Source organism: Scyliorhinus canicula, chromosome 5 (genome assembly GCF_902713615.1).
Source record: "Scyliorhinus canicula chromosome 5, sScyCan1.1, whole genome shotgun sequence".
In the NCBI taxonomy this organism is placed as follows: domain Eukaryota; kingdom Metazoa; phylum Chordata; class Chondrichthyes; order Carcharhiniformes; family Scyliorhinidae; genus Scyliorhinus; species Scyliorhinus canicula.
Window position 1 is genome coordinate 36,839,449 of NC_052150.1, and position 20,758 is coordinate 36,860,206.

Genomic DNA, 20,758 nt, shown 5'->3' on the forward strand with positions numbered 1-20,758 from the left:
CCACTAGCTATCTCTGAGCCACTCATTAGTTATTTGACTAAAAGTGGCAGGAAGACTAATAGAAACAATGAAAGAACATAACATACACTTAAAAATAATCAAAGATCCAAGTTACTCCAAAGTCAGAAAAAGGATCATATTTACGCACGGTTGACTATTGTATATGGAGAGTAAAACACTTGGAAAAAAGACCACAAATAGGCAATCTTACATTCGGCCTTAGATGTCCAACTTCTACACACACACATATTTTATACCAAGTCATGCAATAACTAAATGTTACAACCAGTCTGGAACACAGCTACATTGAAATGCTTGGTGTATTGAATGGTTAGATATAAAGATACACATTCCACAATATCCAGTCAAGCCCTTTTTTGGCCAAAAGAAGGTTGCAGCAAGAACTGACAACATTCTTCGAACTATGCACTATATGTTCATTGCTCTCACCAAGTGGCCAATATGGATGCTAACTTTCCTCCACGGACAGAAAAGAGACAAAAAACAATACAGTCTCTCAATGAGGTAGCAAATAGACCTTCATAAATTAAGGGGAACTGTATTGTTACATCCCAATCGGTCAAATCGGGGAGTATATTTTCTTCTGCCCACAGTTAGTGAAAACGCGAGCGTGAAATATATTATGGTTTCCCTATTTTAAGTTCAGTCTGAATTTGTTGCCAACAGATCCATGACCTTGAAACGATAAACACACTTATTTCTTACTATAGATCCTAAACTGGAAGTCATTGACAACTGACTCAGATCTCCATTCAGAACATTGGATGATTTTCATCCAGAACATTCAGTTTTTACTTTGATTTTGTGGCCTTGTTAAAAATGGCAAATTCATCATGTATTTCCTTCACATATATATATATTTATATATACACACACATAACAAATGATGAACTATCTTAGTTCAGTTTCCTTTATTGTTTTGATTATTACTTTATTCTTATCTTAGCCTTTCGTAAATAGAAATTCTTGAAGTGTCTCTTCCACTGGAAGAAAAGAAACTTCATTTGATTAGTCTGATCCTTCTTAAGAGTCAGTCCATCTACTAGAAGCTTTGAGGGACACTAAGGCATATATGTATTTCGATCCTTAGCCTTAAATCATGAGAGTTCAATGATGCTCCTGCTAAGATGTCCAGGAACCAAGTTTTCCATGGTAAGTACGGAGTCATTAAGATGCCTGTGGTTTTCTCCAAATATTTTGATCCTGGGTATAAAAGGAAAGAGAAAAAGCATAAAGGAAATTCTTCTTGCAGGAGCCAGACAGGCCACTGAGAGCCCTTGTACCAAAATCTTGGTAATCTTTTGTAATGAAAGGTTGCCAAGAAATATTTTCTGTCTAACTCTCGTCGAAGATCATCTGAATCATTCTATTTATGGTAGCTGAACTTTTACATGCCTGCAAGGCGATCTGTCATGAGATTTTCCTGAAAGCATTGCCGTATCTCCAAAGCATTAAGACAGTGTCTTGCATATCATTTATGTTACCTTACCATAAATGAAAGTTCTGTTCAAACATATTGATTTTTTGCAGAGCTGTTTTTTGAAGAGCACTACTCCTGAGGTGGTTTGAATCATTTTCTGTACTGGAAGAAGTATGGTTTGGCTCATATTGTATTTAATGTATTCCCTTTATGCAACCTCTTTTACATGCGTATGAGTCATCAGCATGGCATATTACTATTTTTACCTTTTGCTACCACCATTTTAATGAATCTACCATCAAATAATGCATTTGTGATTTTCGAGAAACACAGAGGAATACTCTCATGAAAAGCCCAGTGCCAAACGTCACGCAATAGCTGCCATCATCAGCCTAAGGTCACTCTTTTAACAGTGAGTTTGAATCCTACTTTCTGCAAGAATGTGAGAGCTTTTAAATTCTACAGTACAACTGTCTAGCTGTAGTGAAGTTGTGCCTAAAGTTGCATCAGAATAGACCCTGATGAACATTTCACCTTGCACTATCCTAGTTGGCTTTCCTTGTAAACGGAGAACAAAATCAATGTCCTTTAAAAGTTTAAAACCAACTGAATAACTGCCTTGTTGTATACTCAACTAAATAAGGTATCTGGTCATTATCACATTGCTACTTGCGGGAGCTTGCTGTATGCAATTGATTTTCTACATGACAACAATAAGCATGCTTCAAAAGTATTTCATTGACGACCATCTCTATGTACCAGATGAATCCTCACTACCAGATGAATGCTTCATATTTCCCAAATATTTTAAGTGCTAACTTGAAGTCAGATGAGAAACCCTTTCACCTATAATATTTATATCGTCTTTAATATCAAGTACAGTCTGTGGCATTTTATAATCCCAATATGAAAGTGAAAACCGTGGCAGTCTTGGTCACCAGCAAACAACGGACATTCTTTGAATCCCTATCTTGGATTCTGCGCAATGGAGAATTTTCCCACTTCTGTAAGTAGTTATCAAATGGACTTTCTCAATATCATTACCAATTTAGTGTCATACTATGTCAAATTATGAGCAGCTTTATGTTTTGCATCCATATTTACCAGTAAAAGCCTCTACTAATTGCACCTAGGAACCTTACTGGCACCAGAGATAATCACACCAAAGACACAAGAACAGGATATTAATCCACTGTACTATTCACTATTCTGGATGAGACAGGATTTTGAGGCAGCACTTAAGGAGCTAAGATTCATCACTGTCTGGGTCACCTTATTTTCAAAAGGGTATAGCTCTTATACAGATGTCTGAGTAGAGTCAATTTGTATTGGTTGATTTGTACAGTTTGTCACAACTGGTGCTGTCACAACTGGTGCCGTTGAGAAACGAGCGACATCTGCCACAAGTTACTGATTATTTGTATGAAATCTGCCCATTGATTTGAAAGACTTTTCATAAAAAGGAAATGGTTTAAATATACTTTTGAATACATTTTATAGGATTCATTTTCAAAGACTTCTTCCTATGATTTATAGGTGTTACATTAGTAACAATATTTACTGAACAAGGCTAATCCTGTGTCTAGGAAGCTCAAACGAACTACGGGCAAGATTCTCTGTTTGGGAGACAATATCCTCCCGCTGGAGGAGAATTGGTACCATTTACCTCTGGGAACACAAATCAGGAAGCAAGTCAGAATCCCTCGTCATGCAAATTTATGCATGGCGAGGAATACAAGGGATTTCCGAGTGAATCCCTCTAATGGGCTGCCATTTTGATCAGGCAGTCCGATAGCAAAGTCCCGCAGCCAATTCCCCCCCCCCCCCCCAACGTACCACATCTCAAGTCAGCCCCCCGCTCCTCTCACCGCAAAGCAGCCATCAACTCCTGAATTGTCTGGGTCCCCCCCCCATTCCCCCAAGTACAGGGGTGACCCAACCACCTTCAGGGACTCCCGAACTAGGGAGGACCCCCCCCCCCCCCCCCCCCCCCCCCCCCCCCCCCCGGGACCTCTGACTGAAGAGATCCTCTAAGTAAAAGAACTCTCCCACAGACCCTGTAACTAAAGGAACCCCCAACCTAAAGAAACCTCCAACAGGAACCCACTGACAAAAGGGACTCCCTGCCTAAAGGGATCCACAAGCCATTCATTCCTTTCTAGTCCTGGCTGTGATTGACAGCTTCCACAAAACAGCAGCAGCCTTGATTCATTCATGTGCCTTCATTGCTGAAACCCCAATGTTTACAAATATCAACCACATCAAGGAGAAGTAAGTGCAATCCAATCACTCAAGTATGTGATTGCAATGCACTTATCACTCTTTGATGTAGTTGATGTTTGTAAACATTGGGGTTTCAACATTTAAGTCACTCATCCATGAAAGGCAATAAGTAAATCAAAGCTGCAGACGTTATATTGAAGCTGTCAATCGCAGCCCACTGCTAGAAATGAATGAATGACTTGCACCTAATGGATGAGGGGTTTAAACACAGGTCACAGCTGTTATCCTTCCAGGAAGGGACATGTGGAGCTTCCAAGTTAGTGTTACAGCTGTAATTCTTTCACTGCTCCTGTCTGGACTGCTCTCTAGCTTCCAGACAGGGGTCTCTTTCCTGGAGGTGGGGGTGGAAAGGGGGTTGTCCTTTAGTCAGGGGGTCCCTCTAATTAGGGGATCTCTGTGGAGAGTTTTCAGTTATGGGGTCTCTGTGGGGGGTACCTTCAGTGAGAGGATCTGTGGGGGGTGGGGAGGAAGTCTGGGCAGATAGTGCATTGCGGGGAGGGGGGGGGGGAAGAGATGGCCCTTGGATGGACTTTGGGGGCAACTCCCTTAAGGAGTTACCCCTTTGGCCCACAGCAAGGTCCACCAGGTCAGGCTCACGTTTGATGAGACCTGCAGTAATCCCGGCCCACGTGAATCACGGAGGGCCGGAGAACTGAGTGCCAGGCCCTGTAAATTTACAGCCTCCCGTTGACATCTGGGCACAAACCTTGATTGGACGCTAAATCACTGAGTGCCTTTAAAGGGGCTGGTTTAGCTCACAGGGCTAAATCGCTGGCTTTTAAAGCAGACCAAGCAGGCCAGCAGCATGGTTCGATTCCCGTACCAGCCTCCCCGGACAGGCGCCGTAATGTGGCGACTAGGGGCTTTTCACAGTAACTTCATTGAAGCCTACTCGTGACAATAAGCGATTTTCATTTCATTTTCAAGCAGAGATAGATAGGTTTTTGATCAATAAGGGGATCAGGGGTTTGGGGGAGAAGACAGGAGAATGGGAATGAGAAAAATATCAGCCATGACTGAATGGCGGAGCAGACTTGATGGGCTGAGTGGCCTAATTCTGCTCCTATGTCTTATGATTGCGCCGCCAGCAAAGGGAGGGGGGGGGGGGGGGGGGGGGGGGGGGGGGGGTCGGAGCATCACGATTGGATCGGCACCACGTTGGGGACCCCGCTACCAGCGGCGGAAAACCCAGACCTACATGTTTGAATCTGAATTGATTGGGATGTAAACCATTGTAGGTTGCATCTCTAAAAATCGTGCTTTCAATACTTATGCTAAGTCTTTAATGCTTTAGTTATTCGCTTGTAAGTCAGATAGCACAAGTGTTGCTTTAAATTCAGGGGTCAGATAATTTTGCATCAGATCCGCCATACTTAAGAACCCTCAAACACCTTCCTTCTGAGCTTGTGGGTGCTGTCTTTATGCAACATTTCCGAAAGCCGTCCTCATCTATGGTTGCTGCTTACGGACCCGGGTCAAAGGAATTGGAGCAGCTTTCGCACTCTAGAAATCATGCAAGGTGACTGGTGTCAGTTACGGAGAACGAGCTATGATATTCATTGCAGATCTTAAAACTGGATATTAGCATAAGCGAGACAACTGCACAAAAAATCTTCTTTGGCTTGTAAATCTCAGTCAAGTCTGCTTGTGTAGCAAAGGTGAGGAAAAGCACCTGACCAACTTGGAAGGATAAGTAGCAAAGTTATTATGGCTATTATCGCTTCTTATTTTTCCCTTTTTGATGGGAAATTTATATCAATGTGGAAATTTATATCTATGTGGAAGTTGAACGCAGGAGAAAGAATTTAACCGTTTGATTTGATTTATCTTGAGAGCAAGGATGTTAGCTAATATTCCGGATTATTTCTGCAACATTGCTTCAAAGTTTTGCAACCTGCATCCAAGAGACTGTGGATATCTTACTGAAATGTTTGCAGTAAAATGCTGACAACATACTTCGAACACAGGGTGGGGAGAACAAAATTACAAAAGCATCACGTACAAAAGCATTTGTTTTGCTTGCTGCTAAATTTTTTTTTTTTTACAAAACAGTAAAATTGATACGACATTTACAAATACAGTCACCTTAATCGGATTTTCCCCATTTCCTCTCTACATGGCTTTTAACGAACAAAGTGGAGTTGATTTGAAGATAGTTAAAAGCAGATGTGGAAGAAAAAGGTCAAAACATGTGTATTTTAGATTTTTAATTTACATAATACTTATTTTTTGACCATTTCAAACTAAGGAAGACAAAATTTAAAATTCTACAGTCCAGGCCCTTTAACGTTTAAATGTAGTAACAGATACTATACGGTTTCGCTAAAGTTATAATTGCAATTTAAGCGATTAAAATGAGATAAAAACAATGTGTCATCTCTGGCACATCTATTGTTCTCAGTACAGTTAGTTTTCCCAAAAGGCTTAATGTAGTACAAATTGGTAGTAAGTAGAATCAGACAACTGTGCCAGAGATATGGTCATATTTATCGCAAATTACATAATTACAATAACCTTTATGCTATCCAGCACTCTACCACCTGGAATTTGTCAAGCCTGTTATTTGACTGGAGCTGTCTCATCTCTCAGAAACTTATTCGCCATCAGTCCACTCTCCCACAACTGCGAAAAATGGCCAAATTCATTGGTAGTTGTTATCCACGGCCTGCCCTCACACTGGCCTTAGCCTCCATTATTCTGCAGCACTATGTTCCCTCACCACCGTTCACTAGATTTGCGCAGCCTCGCACCTCTTGCAGGACCTCAACACCTGCATCATCAGGAGATCACCCAGGAGTTTCCTGATTGGTTGAAACGTGGTTAGGTAACTGGCGTTTTGGATTAACTGGCACCACCCATTCCCCGCACATACCAGATAATAGAAATTTTACTGTACCAAAAGAAATACTGAAATTAGTATCAATTTGCCAATGAATCATGTGAGGAAATTCTGATACACAGTATCACAACAAGCATTAATTCAGGCCACCACAGCACTGCTACCAACTACCATTCATAAAAGCGACTCATGACTCTTCCAAAAGTAGAAGAGTCATAATGGTATACGTTATCAATTCAAAATTTTGCTTTGAAATAGAAGGTGCAAAGAATAGAAACACTTAAAGCTGCACTAGTAGATTATAAAACTACTCTATAATAGTTAATATTGTCACAAGGGATTAAATTACAACATCTCCCACAGCATTCATGTTCTGCATCTACTTTTCACAACAGCAAAGAAGCCAACAAAACATTGTTCAATGCATATTGAACACTTTTGATTTAACTAATCAAATTTTCGATTTGATTACATACCCTAGTGAGATCCATGCCGAGTTTCAGTTGAGAAAGGAGGTGTAGAATGACGCTACGTTGATCATCCATGACTCCCAAGTCTTCCTCTACATTCTCCTCAGTGTCTGTTATTTCATCTTCAGGATTTATCACTTCAGGGTTTTGTTGCTGACAAAAAAAAGATATATAAATCATTCAGATGATTGGGTGGGATAGGAAAATTCTTTTCAAACATTAGACAGTTTGGATGCAAGCATCAGTCTGTTTTAAAACCATCCCCTTTATGTTTGGATTTCCCTTTGTGCACACAAAGCAATGTTACTAGAAGGAAGGATCCACGGCACAGCAATTTCATCGTTCTGAAATACATACATCAACTACGTTTTAGAAATAAACTCACTCTGCAAGACTGCAAACCATTTGGCCTTGCATTTAAGTTTGACATTTGTCTAAATGCAGGTGCTTTTTTAAAAAAACAGCGTCAGCTTATTGACAACAGGCAAATGAAGCTGGCAACGTTTCACTGAGCTTTCTGACGGCTTTCTCACATCCCCCTCCCTTACTCCACTGGATTGGAAATCAATCAAATGTGAAGCCATCCTTCTCATTCAGTCATGTGACATTGGGACTTAGCCTTAATTATAAGCAGCATGCACTGAAGCTGCTCAAGCGCGACCTTATTAGCAAGGTTCAACCAGTTTCTTTTTAAAGTAAATTTGACAGCTTCTGCTGGCATACGTGGCTTATAGGTTTGCAAAAACCCAGTAATCCTTTATTTCAGCATGTTTCAAAATTAATAAATCACTCTATTTTTGCTCTTTTATGCCTTTGTTACTCTAAGCTGGCTTACAGGCATTAAAAGGCTCCTAAAGGAATAATCAGTTAAATAGATACTGCTATTGATCTGGGATCATTGCAAATGCCAATAAAATGGAAGCACACATCAGAAGATTCAGCTGTCATTTACTTATTCAACCCTCTCGAGATAGAATGTGAAAAATTAAATAAGAAATGAAACTGCAGGATGTAATAAATTGACAGTTTTCCTTTTCTATAAAGTTGCACTGGCATAGAGCTGCTCAGAAATAAATGTTATAAATTGCATTTCTCCATGTACTGCATGCCTACCTACAGTTACCATACTTGAATTATCAGAGAATTTTTGTCAATGTCCCTCTCTAATTTCCTTGGACCATACACTTGACTAGTCATGTATCGGGGCGGCGGTGGCACAGTGGTATTGTCACTGGACTAGTTAACCAGAGACCCAGGTTCAAATCCGGCCATTGCAATTGGTGAAATTTGAATTCAATAAAATCTGGAATTGAAGTTCAATGATGACCATGAATCCCATCTGGTTCACTAATGTATTTTAGGGAAGGAAATCCGCCATCCTTACCTGGTCTGGCCTACATGTGACCCCAGAACCACACCAATATGGTTGACTCTTAACTTCCCCCATTAGAAATGGGCAATAAATTCTGACACAGCCTGCACGTTCCATGTCCAATCGATGAATAAAAAGCGAATCAACAAGTGAATTGCTCCCCAAAATGGCTACATAGTGATGAAAGAGCATACCTGTGGAATTATCTCCAATATAAATTTCCAAAGGAAACTTCCAACAATATAGCAAATAATGTGCTCGCAGCAAGGTGGCAGTATACTTGCAGAGAGTTGAACCAAAGTAGGCAATATATAAAGTGAAATTAGAGTTCCAAAGAAAAGGACAACATCAGGTGGTAGTTATGCAGGGTAATTCCCAAACAAAGGACTGAGACCAAGTAGCTTGATTGTCTTTTGATCTGGGGATGATATGCAGGGAAAGGAGACTGAAAAGGTGGGAAATAATAACTTTAAACAAGTAACATATAAAACTGAGATACATGTGGGCATAAAAATAATTTAAAAGTCAGGGAGTTTTCTAAAAAACTTGTGTGAGGTACTACAGTATTTGGTACCTGACATAAAACAAAGCATTCTCCAATTTAGCATCAACACCACAGCATTTATCTCGAAAGTTGCAACAGTTTCTCGTCTGCAGTCAGCAGAGAATGCAACTGCGAGAAAACAGAAACTTCAGGCACCAAAACAACAGATATCCTTGTTCAATATAAGCATCCGACAATTACTGAGTATATTAAACAATAAGATAAGTCAGAGAAGAATTAATGTCGCAGTGGATGGTGGTTGAGAAGCTGATCGTTGGTGGCAAAACCTAACAATTAGCAAAGTAGGGCCCGATTTTCCCACTGTGTTGAGTCTGGCGCCAATCCTGTTGCGCTGGGGGCATCGCATAAGATGCCCAAAATGGGCTTCAAGCCGGGAGTCGAACCATGCGTGTGGCATCGAAGGGATCTGGATGATGCCCTTGCTGGGCATGATCCAGACAATCATGTTTGGGGTTGAGGCCGCATTCTTCCGGCAGTCACCGGCCACACTGGCAAGGCCTCACCCATCTCTCGAGACTAGGTAGTACTGATCTTCACAAGTGGATGTGATGTTCTATGTTGGGTCTATAAGGATGCTTAGAGACCGTAGTGTTAACAAAGAACACCAATATGTGTTACTGAACAAAGCTGATTTATTTACACTACTAAATTAAAGATTTAAAAAAAAAATTTAGAGCACCCAATTCATTTTTTCCAATTAAGGGGCAATTTAGCATGGCCAATGCACATCTTTGGGTTGTGGGGGCAAAACTCATGCAAACATGGGGAGAATGTGCAAACTCCACATGGACAGTGACCCAGAGCCAGGATCGAACCTGGGGCCTCGGCGCCGTGAGGCAGCAGTGCTAAGCACTGCGCCACCGTGCTGCCCCTAAATTAAAGATTCTAACCAGTAAACAAGGAATACGTTACTAAATAAAACAATGTATCTCTTACAACAGAACTCTATGTTATGCACCTAATCTTTCTAACGCCGTACAACCTTCTCCCAGAAGTCACATGATATTTATATCACTGCTACTTATCTCCATCTGGTGGTGAGAAGTATTGTTATTTTATTGTTAACCCCTTGTATTCTTTACAATACACATATTGTTACAGCGGATACCAGTATATTGGCCACTCCAGGGGTCTCTGAAGCCATTGGAGCCTCTGCGAGTGTCGGGGACAGGGAAGGGCATGCCCGGTACCAGATTGACGGTGTCAGGATGACAGGTTGGCAGTGCAAAGGGGAGGGCTCCAGTAAAGAGGGGTATGAAGGGGCATCATGAAGGTTGGGTGGTGAAGGACAGGTTCTAAAAGGGGGGACTTAAAGGTGGGATTGACCAGTGAAAAACTCCCCAAGCCCCCATAAAATGACTATGGGTAAATACAGGTCTCGATCTCACTCAAATAGGCAGCGGAAACACCTCGCCAAAGCCTCCCAAAATGACACTTGGAGCACGATCTTCCCAAAAGGGAACAAAGTCCCTGAGCAAGCGCGTTTATCCGCGTGTTTCCAGGCACTCGCAAAGTGGCTGCCATCTTGGATATCCCCTGGACAAAGGGAAAACCTGGAGCGCAGGGGCTCAGCTTCATGGTGAGTATGGTGACCACGGTCATTTTGGATGGCTCCCTAACAATGGGAAACCTGGAGTGCAGGGGTGTATTCACAAGATAAGTATGGTTGATCCCACAGGGGGGGGGGGGGGGGGGGGGGGGGGCAGATTAGCTACCTGGAACGTCGGGGCACTTAACGGCCCAATGAAAAGATCTACAGTCTTCGCCCACCTGAAGAGTTTGAAAGTCGACATAATCTCCCTCCAAGAGACACATCTGGGGGAGAAGGACCAACTGCAGGTAAGAAAGAGTTGGGTGGGACAGATGTACCAGTTGTGCTACAGGTCGAGGGCTAAGGGATGGCCATACGGCTCAATAAGGGGACAGCATTCACAACGAGGATGGATGTGGACCAAGGGAGCCGGTACGTCCTGGAAGCGGCACCAGTGGTCCTTGTTAACGAGTATCCTCCCAACTGAGATGACACGGAATTCATGAAAAAGACCATGGCGGGAATCCCCGACATAGACACACATCGACTCATTATGGGAGGGGACTTTAACCGTGTAGAGGACTACAGATCAAACCACAAATCGGAGAAAAAAAATCAAACATGGCAAAGGAACTGGTAGTGTTCATGGAACAGATGGGGACAGTAAATCCCTGGAGGTTCACACACCCAGGTACACCAGGATCGACTTCTTTGTAGTGGGAGAAGCAGTGCTTACCAGGGTAGGAGCAGAGTACTTCGCAATCATAATCTCCGACCATGCTCCACACTACACTGATGTAAGGTTGGAGATGGGTGGGGCCGAACACCCCCAATGGAAACTGGACACCGCCCTCCTGACAGATAAGATCATAGATCATAGAATTTACAGTGCAGGAGGCCATTCGGCCCATCGAGTCTGTACCGGCTCTTGGAAAGAGCACCCTACCCAAGCCCACACCCTATCCCCATAACCCAGTAACCCCACCCAACACTAAGGGCAATTTTGGACACTATGGGCAATATAGCATGACCAATCCACCTAACCTGCACATCTTTTGACTGTGGGAGGAAACCGGAGCGCCCGGAGGAAACCCACGCACACACGGGGAGAACGTGCAGACTCCGCACAGACAGTGACCCAAGCCGGGAATCGAACCTGGGACCCTGGAGCTGTGAAGCAATTGTGCTAACCACTATGCTACTGTGCTGCCCTTATCACAGAGGAGGCATTCTGCGAATGGATATCGCAGGCTATAGACACATACATTATTAGTAATGGGGAGGTTTTGCCCTCCACGTTCTGAGAGGTGCTGAAGGCAGTGATAAGGGGAGAAATTATTATACATAAAGCGCACATAGATAGGAGAGGGTGGCTAGGGCAGCAACTGGTCGATTCATACTGGAGGTGGACCAGAGGTATTCTGCGGCTCCGACCATATAGCTACTGCAGAGAAAAAGAAGCTAATGCAGTACACCAGCTCCACCAGATATGGGGGACCTTTTACAAACATGGAGACAAAGCCAGCCGCCTGCTGGCTCACCAGCTGAGAAAGCAGGGGGCCACGAGGGAAATAGCTCAGGTTAGGGACAACAGCCAGAAAAGGTCAACAAAGTCTTCAAGATCTTCTACCGGGGACGATACACCTCCGAACCCCCAAGGGGGACTCGGGGATGAAGCAGTTTCCTAGCGGAATGGACATACCGGTTGTGGGATAAGACAGGAGATGGGGCCTGGAAGCACCATTGGAATTGGGAGAGGTCATGGAGAGTATCAACTCCATGCAGGTGAGAAAGGCACCGTGGCCAGATGGGTTCCTGGCGGACTTTCACAAAAGTACTTGTGAAAGATGTTCACAGACTCGCTGGTAGGGGGATTAGTCATGCTAAATTGGCACTTCATTGAAATTTAAAAAAAAAAAGGATTAATCTCTTTGGTGAGACTACTGTACTGCGTTCCCATGGCGAGTGTACGGACAAACACCACCAGCTCTAAATACTTCCAGCTGTGCAGAGGCATAAGGCAGTTATGCCCACTATTCCCGCTGCTAACTCTAAATCGAGCCACTAGTGATCCCTCTCAGAATGGCGAACAGCAGTCTGGTAACTCGCCTGCCACCAACACTAGCACAAGCCTCAATATTGCTCATACCCAAAAAGGACAAAGACCCGTTGAGTGCGGGTCCTCGAGACCCACCTTGCTACTCAATGTAGATGCAAAAATCCTGGTTAAATGGCTGGAGAGCTGCTTACCAGAGGTGGTCATGGAGGACCAAACGGGCTTTGTCAAGGGAAGACAGCTAACATCAAACATCAGGCGCCTGCATGATAATGACCCCATCGAGGGAGAAAACACCAGAAGTGAGATCATCTCCCTGGACACAGAAAAGACCTTTGCAGAATCAAGTGGACGTATCTCACAGAGGTACTGGAGCAGTTTAGACTTGGGTCAAGATTCACCAAGGGCAGCACGGTGGAACAGTGGATCTGAGTCCCGGTCACCGTCTGTCTGGAGTTTTCACATTCCCCCCGTGTCTGCGTGGGTCTCACCCCCACAACCTAAAGATGTGCAGGATAGGGGGATTAGTCATGCTAAATTGCCACTTCATTGAAATTTTTTTTAATAAAGGATTAATCTCTTTGGTGAGACTACTGTACAGCGTTCCCATGGCGAGTGTACGGACAAACACCACCAGCTCTAAATACTTCCAGCTTTATGCCTTTAATAAGGCAGTTATGCCCGCTATTCCCGCTGCTAACTCTAAATCGAGCCACTAGTGATCCCTCTCAGAATGGCGAACAGCAGGAGAGGTATCCAGAGGGGTGACAGAGAACATAAGAGTTTCACTCTGTGCAGATGAACTGCCCCTCTACATCTCAAACCCCAGGTCAGCACGGAAAGGATCATGATGCTACTAAAGAAGCTTGGAGCCTTCTCAGGCTACAAATTCAACGTGAGCAAGAGTGAAATCTTCCTGGTGAACCCGCAAGGGAGAGGGAGAGAGCTGGAGGGACTACCATACAAACACGCCAAATTGCATTGCCTGGGGATCCAAATAGCCCCCGGCTGGAAACAGATCCATAAACGGAACCCGATGAGTATCGTCAGGAAGTCAAAAGGGACCTGCTGAGGTGGGGCACACTTCCACTCTCGCTGGCAGGGAGAGTGCAGATGATCAAAATGAACGTACTGCCCAGGTTCCTCTTCCTTTTCAAATCCCTCCTGATCTACATCCTCAAGGCCTTCTTCAACACGGTAGACAAACTAATCATGGGGGAAAGAATCAGAGGATCCAAAAAGGGGTTCTACAAAGGAGAAGAAGCATGGGAAGCCTGGCCCTCCCAAACCCGCAGTTCTACCACTGGGCGGCCACAGCAGAAAGAATAAGGGGTGGGTGAAGGAGCCGGGAGCGGAATGGGAGAGGATGGAGGAGAGTTCCTATATATGGACATCCCGCACTCCCATTCCCTCCAACCAAGTACTCAAGAAGCCCAGTGGTCGTAGTCACGCTCCGAACGTGATACAAATGAGACAGCACTTTGCTCTAACCAAAATGTCTTCTATGGCCCCAGCTGTAACAACCACAGGTTCTATCATGCAACAAGGGACACCAGCTTCAAAAGGTGGAGGCAGGTCGAGGGGTGAAGGTTAGAGATATGTACACAGGCGACAGAATCGCAAACCTGGAGGAACTCATGGAGAGGTTGCAACAACCAAAAGGAAACAAAATGAGTCTTATACAGATCAAAACCTTCCTCTGTAGGGAAACAACAATGTACCCCATAGCAGGACATTTGCTAGTTGAGGAACTACTGGATACGGGTGACCCAGGGAAGGGAAGCTGATGTCTGGTACGGACGACTGCTGGAGGAGGCTGGCTCCCCCCTGGACAAGACAGGGGAAAAAAATGGGAGGACAAACTAGGCATAGAAGTAGGGGGAGGACTCTAGAGCAAAGCACTACACAGGGCGAACTCCACCTCCACATGCACAGGGCTGAGCCTAATGCAGCTAAAGGTGGTGCACCAGTGCACCCAACCAGAACCCAAAGGAGCAGGTTCTTTCCAGAGGTGGAAGACAAATGTAAATAGTGCCAGGGAAGCCCGGCCAACCACACCCACACGTTCTGGGCCTGTCCCAGACTTGTTGCGTTCTGGATTACCTTCTTTGAGGCAATGTTCAAGGTTGTGAGGGTGAGGGTGAAGTCATGCCCAAAGGTGGCGTTCTTTGGGGTCTTAGAGCAGCCAGAACTCTTTATGGGGAGAAGGGGCCAATGCCCTAGCCTTTGCTCCCGTAATTAACCGCCGAAGAATCCTGCTTGGCTGGCGATCAGCAGCATCACCCAAAGTTGCAGGCTGGTTGTCTGACCCGTCGGCATCCTCCACCTGGAGAAGTTGAAATTTGCCATCCGCGGGTCCGAAGAGGGCTTTCACAGGGCATGCACGCTGTTCACCAACTTGTTCCAAGACCTGTTTGTAGCCAACAGCCAATAGAACAAGGGGAAACGAAACGTGGAACATATAGGAAGAGGGGGGGGGGGGGGGGGGGGGGGGGGGGGGGGGTGTGGAAGGGGGAAGGAAAGCCCACAACATGAAAAAAAAGAGACCGAGTTACAAGGGACAGAAACACAGGGGGCGGGCCTGTGGGTAAATGGAAAATCAGAGTGAACAACAAAAAAATACAAGAAAATAAAAATAAACATGCCAGTTAATACACAGTCGGGCTACACTGGGGAATACAACTGAGGCAGGTTGGCCAGATAGGAGGGGAGACAAGTACGTGTAAATATATAGTAATCTTTCTTTGTTTTAGTTTTCTTTTTTGCCCTTTGTTTTATCTGTTTTGTAAATCTTAATTTTTCCTAGATTGTTTTTACTTGGTATTATGTGTAGTTGTGCAACCTGTAACTTAACCTTCAAACTGGAATGTGGAACGTAAATTGTGAAAACCAATAAAAACATTTAAAAAAGAAAAAAGGGACACATATCAGACAAATACAAAATGCATATAGATACAGATAGGTAATAATAAAGGATCCATGACACTAACTGGTACAGCCTGAAGATCACTTAATAGTGGCAGGTTGTTTATAGGTGATATGCTGAAAAATTAGGGAATTGAGTAAAAAGTAAAGACTAATAATCATGGGAGATTTCAACTACCATGATATTAATTGGACTGAAGAGGCAGTTAAGGTGATAAGGGAATGGAGTTTCTACAATGTTAACAGGCTCCTTTCAAACTAAATATGTGAAAAGCCCAACAAGGCCATCACTTCTAGTGATGGGACATGAACTAGAGGAGATGAGAGAAGTAAAAACAAGGAATTCTAGGCAACAGTGACCATAATTTACTACACTGAGATGATGATAGGGAAGGACATAATTATAATGTAAATCAGTTTAATAGATTGCAGAAAAGTTGATTTTAGGGGGTGTAAGAATAGAACTTGGAAAATTAAAATAAAATGCAACAGATAATTTAGAGTTTTGTTTTACCCAGAGTGACAGTCCTGTGAAACTCTATACCATAGGAGTGGTTGAAGCAAGTAGTACAGATGTATTTAAGGGAAAACTATACAGGCATATGAAGGAGGAGGGAATAGAGGTGTATGATGATAGATGATGAGGAAAGATGGGAGGCGGGTAGAGTGCAGCAAAAACACCCGCCACAGATTAATTGAGCTAAATGGCCTGTTCCTGTGCCATATATCTTATGTAATAATACTACACAATTATCCAGCATCCATGCTACCACTTAGGCAATAGATCATTCAGCCTGTTCTGCAGCGTTGGGTTTTTGAAAGGACCATCAGGTTTAGTCCCACATCATTTGTTGTCCATAACCCTGTTAATTTCCTCATCCACAAATGCTTGTCAAAATCCTTTTTAAAGCTTTTCAGCTTCCACGACCATTACAGGAGCGCTTTCCAAATACTGACAACCCTTGAACGAAACATTTGTCCTCATCTCATCTCTAGGCCATTTGCTAATGATTTTGACTCGTCACAGGGAATAATTGCTCTCTACCTTCTCCATCAAAATCTCTCATCATTGAGAAAATCATACGAGGTCACTGCTTACCACTTTTGAAAATGGACTTGACATATGAACGCAACTACATATATCCATTTAAAAGTTCCCTGCTATTTTTTTTTTAAATGACCATTTTTACAAAAATATTATTGTTGTTGTTCTTATTGTTCATATCCCTATTTGGATCCTTCATCAATAAGTTCCTGAATTAAAACTAGAAATAAAGATGAAACGTTGAATGAAATTAACATTAAAAAAGGGAAAGCTGATAGGCAAATAAAACAATGTTGCTCTTGTATACCTCTTAACTGCTTATTAAATGGTCATGTTTAAAAGTATCATTTGGAGAATCATGTCACCCTTCAATCCGACCAACCAAGTATGGTGAAAATGTAAAAGAAAAACCAATGATAGGAATGGAAATAGAAAACTTGCTAACTATTGCATGTATCCAATCTATGAGGGCCTTCATCACTGTATTCAACAACACAGCTGCACTCAACATTTGACAAATTAATGTGAAAGATTGCAAAATCTTAAATTTTGTTGGTTATGAGAGTCAATTTACTTTCCTGACACCTCAAAATTGAAAAAGTGATGTAAATCAACCATCAAATTATGTTCATGGATTATGCACTGATTTTATGCAATGCAGCGCAAATCAATATTGCTTTGGAAAACAGATTGGGAGTTTCAGAAATATGTCAATGTAATTCACTGAAGAGTTCAGGTGGTGGCAATGAGCAGACTGATTGCACACAAGGTGGTTTCCGCTTGAAGACTTGGTTTTTGGCCCTTTCTACCCAGTAAATGGGTGTTTTGGTGGGAAATAGAACAAAGCATTTGAAGCTTGTTGGCTTCTCCTCCAATGTGGAATGTTGGTGAATTATAATATAAGGCTTAAATCTAACAAAACCCCTGCTCAAGATTTGGAGAACCCTCGTGGCACAGCGAAGAAAGATATGGTGGACCTCACCATGTCATCGGCGCCCTCTCCATAGCCAATGAAGCAGTTAATGGAGTTCATCGCTAGTGAATTCAAGAAGCAGCGGCAAGAGATGTGGGAGGTCCTGTCCAGGGTGAATAAAGTAGAAGTAGCTCCTCTTTGCAGGGTACTGGAATGGGTGGAGCAGCGACTGGAGTTGCAGGACGCGGCGATTCGGGAGGTGGAGAAGGCAGTCTTGGATCACAGGGTCTCGCTCACATCTCTGGAGGCAGTGATAACAATGCCGGAGAATCTATCCAGGCATCAAAATCTAAGGATAATTGGACCGCCGGAGGGAGTGGAAAGTACGAGCGCCACAGAATACGTGAAGAAGATGTTCAGGAAGCTGGTCGGAGAGGGGGTTTTCAAGAAGCCCCAGGAGGTGGATCAGGTCCACCTGTCGCTGTGTCAAAACCCGAGAGCTGAGGATCCACCACAGACAGTAATCGTTCGGTCGCCTGGATATTTGCAGAAGGAGCTGATTTTGAGGTGGGCAAGTCCACACAAGACTGTAGTTGGGAGGGTTACGCCATATGCATACATCAGGACATTGGGGATGACCTGGCCAAACATTAGTTGGGCTTCAACAAGGCCAAGGCGGCGCTCTTTAGGAGCAAGGTTTGATTTGGGATGCAGTACCTGGAAAAACTGTGGATCAGTTTAAGAACAAAGCACATTATTTTAATGCAGAGGAGGCGGCAAATTACTTTGAGAAAGCATGGTTTGGGAAAGGATTAATGTTGATTATGTACATTTTTGATGTTACTGTTATTTGAATGTTTGGAGGTGTTATACGTTCATGTGTTGGTTCTTCACCATGGTTGATGTTGGGATCACGTTGAGATGTGGTTTTCCCTTGTTGAGAGTTGGGTATGGGGCTTTGTCAAGAGGAGATTTGGGTTTGTTCTTCCCTGTTTGCACTAGTTCAGAAGGAGGAGTGGGTGAGGTGAAGGATAGTTTGGGCTGTTTGTATCGGCTTCTTTCTGTGATATTCCAAATGGAGGTCATTATGCTGTCAGGGATGCTCGTGAACAGGAGCACTTTGAGGGAGGGATTGGTGAGGAACTCAAGGGAGGGCGGTGCCGGGTAGAATGCTGATGACGCAAGCGTCTTTGTTGTTAGCTTTGGGAGAGGACAGTGGTGGTGGCCATTTTGGGTGGGCCCGAAACCAAAGTGGGCCCACAGACAGTGACCCAAGCCAGGAATCGAACCTGGGACCCTGGAGTTGTGAAGCAGGGTCCCAGGTTCGATTCCCAGCTTGGCTCACTCTGTGCGGAGTCTGCGCGTTCTCCGTGTGTCTGCATGAATTTTAATTTCTGGTAGCCAGATTTGAGGTACTCTCTCCGTACATTTGCAAGAAAATCCAAATCAGCATTCATTTCAGCATGCAGTGCGATTAAGTATTTCATTCGGCTGCCAGCATTGTTAAATAAGCAGCCAACTAAAAAAACATTAATATAAGCCATAGAGATATGTAGCATTCACGAAATATTAGGATAGCCAAACTATTTGGGAGATGCAAATTCATTTTATCAATGTTGCTAAATTGTTTATATTATTATACAAAACATCAACCTCAAATACAAAATAAAGAGGCACGTTTACAAGAAAAAAATTATAATCAATAGAAATCCTTCAGCTTTCTGCATCTTATAACACTTACCACTACAGACAGCATAGCTTGTCTCTGCATGAACAAGAAAGGTTCAATGAGCACATATACTAGCATTGGAACAAGAAAGCAGGTAGAATACAATTCCAATAAGATTGCAGAGGATGAATAAACACCTACAGACTATGTTAAGTCATGTGATAACTGCATGTAATACTTGAGCAAGTCGTACTTGCCATGGAAATCCATGGCTGTCACACTTCTCTTGAGGCAAAATACTCCAAGGTTCAAACAGAGGCTCTTGTACAGCACCATCTGGTGCAAATAATTAGGAATTACAATGAAACCAGCTAGAACAAGAACAGATGCTTAATTTATTGAAAATAGTAAGACTAGCCCAAATAAAATATTTCACGTCATAATTTCTCTTCTCTCTAATATTGCTATAAGTAATTACCCATGATACGTTACCCTGACTCTATTCTTGCAATGTCATTCACCAATCTAGAAAGTTATTTCCCACCCGTTTCACTGCAGTTAAATGACAAATTAATGTTAAATAGAAAAATATGAAGCAAAGTAATTTGGTAAGAAAAACATAAAACACCTAAACGTTGGAGAAAATAGAAACTAAGGAGCAAAGGAATCCAACGATACTGGTGAACAATTCATTAGCAGTAAAATAGGTCAGCAAATACATTTAAAATGCTTACAAAGGGGCAGCAGGATGGCTCAGTGGTTTGCACTGCTGCCTCACAGTGCCACGGGCCGAGGTTCGATCCCAGCTCTGGGTCACTGTCCGTGTGGAGTTTACATATTTTCCCTGTGCTTGCATGGGTTTTGCCCCCACAACCCAAAAGATGTGCAGGATAGATAGGTTGGTCACGCTAAATTGCCCCTTAATTGGAAAAAAATGAAATGGGTATTCTAAATATTAAAAAAGAAAACAAAATGCTTACCAAAACACTGTGACTTATTTCTAGGAGAACAGAATTCAAAAGTAGTGAAGAAATGTTATGCCTGCATAGAACCCTGGTCAAGCCGCACTTAGGAGAACTGTGCACAGTTCTGATCTCCATAACTACATGAAGAATCAGAGGCACATTAAAATTTTCATATAGCACTTTTTTCGGCTTCTCCCATTTTACTTGGGGATCACCATAATGCTAGCTGATCAGTCTTCTCCATCTCCTCCTATCAGTGTCACCCATTTTCCTTCCAGTCCTGCTGTGTTTAAGTTTCTCACAACTGCAACTTTCCATCTTAGGCCTTTATCATCCCCTTCTTCACTGTACATGGGTTAGTAACACGAGGTCAGCAGATTTAAGTCGATTTAGCAAAAGGCAGCAACATGGAAAATTTATTTTGCACCACGATTTGTTGTGATCACAAATGCACTGTCTGAAATAGGTGAAAACAGATTCGATAGTAACATCCAAAAGAGAGTGGATAAACATGGAAATAGTTTACAGCTATGGAGAAAGTACGAGAGTGAGAGATTAATTGGATATAGTCATTTGGTGGTACAAAACTTTAGTGCTGCAAAAAAAGATGTATTAAAGCTTTTATCTTGCACGCATCAGAATACGTCCCAAGAATACTAATGTAAGAGGGAAACAACAATTTAT

General features: G+C 43.1%; 1 protein-coding gene across 1 annotated transcript in view; it reads right to left on the reverse strand.

Moving 5' to 3' along the window:
* The window catches only part of LOC119965910 (oxysterol-binding protein-related protein 10-like), a 287,075-nt gene that overhangs the window by 76,991 nt on the left and 189,326 nt on the right, over positions 1–20,758 (reverse strand). Inside the window, exon 7 of the mRNA XM_038796909.1 lies at positions 7,040–7,186. Coding sequence (XP_038652837.1) covers positions 7,040–7,186 — 147 coding nt within the window. The remainder of the gene's footprint in view (positions 1–7,039; positions 7,187–20,758) is intronic.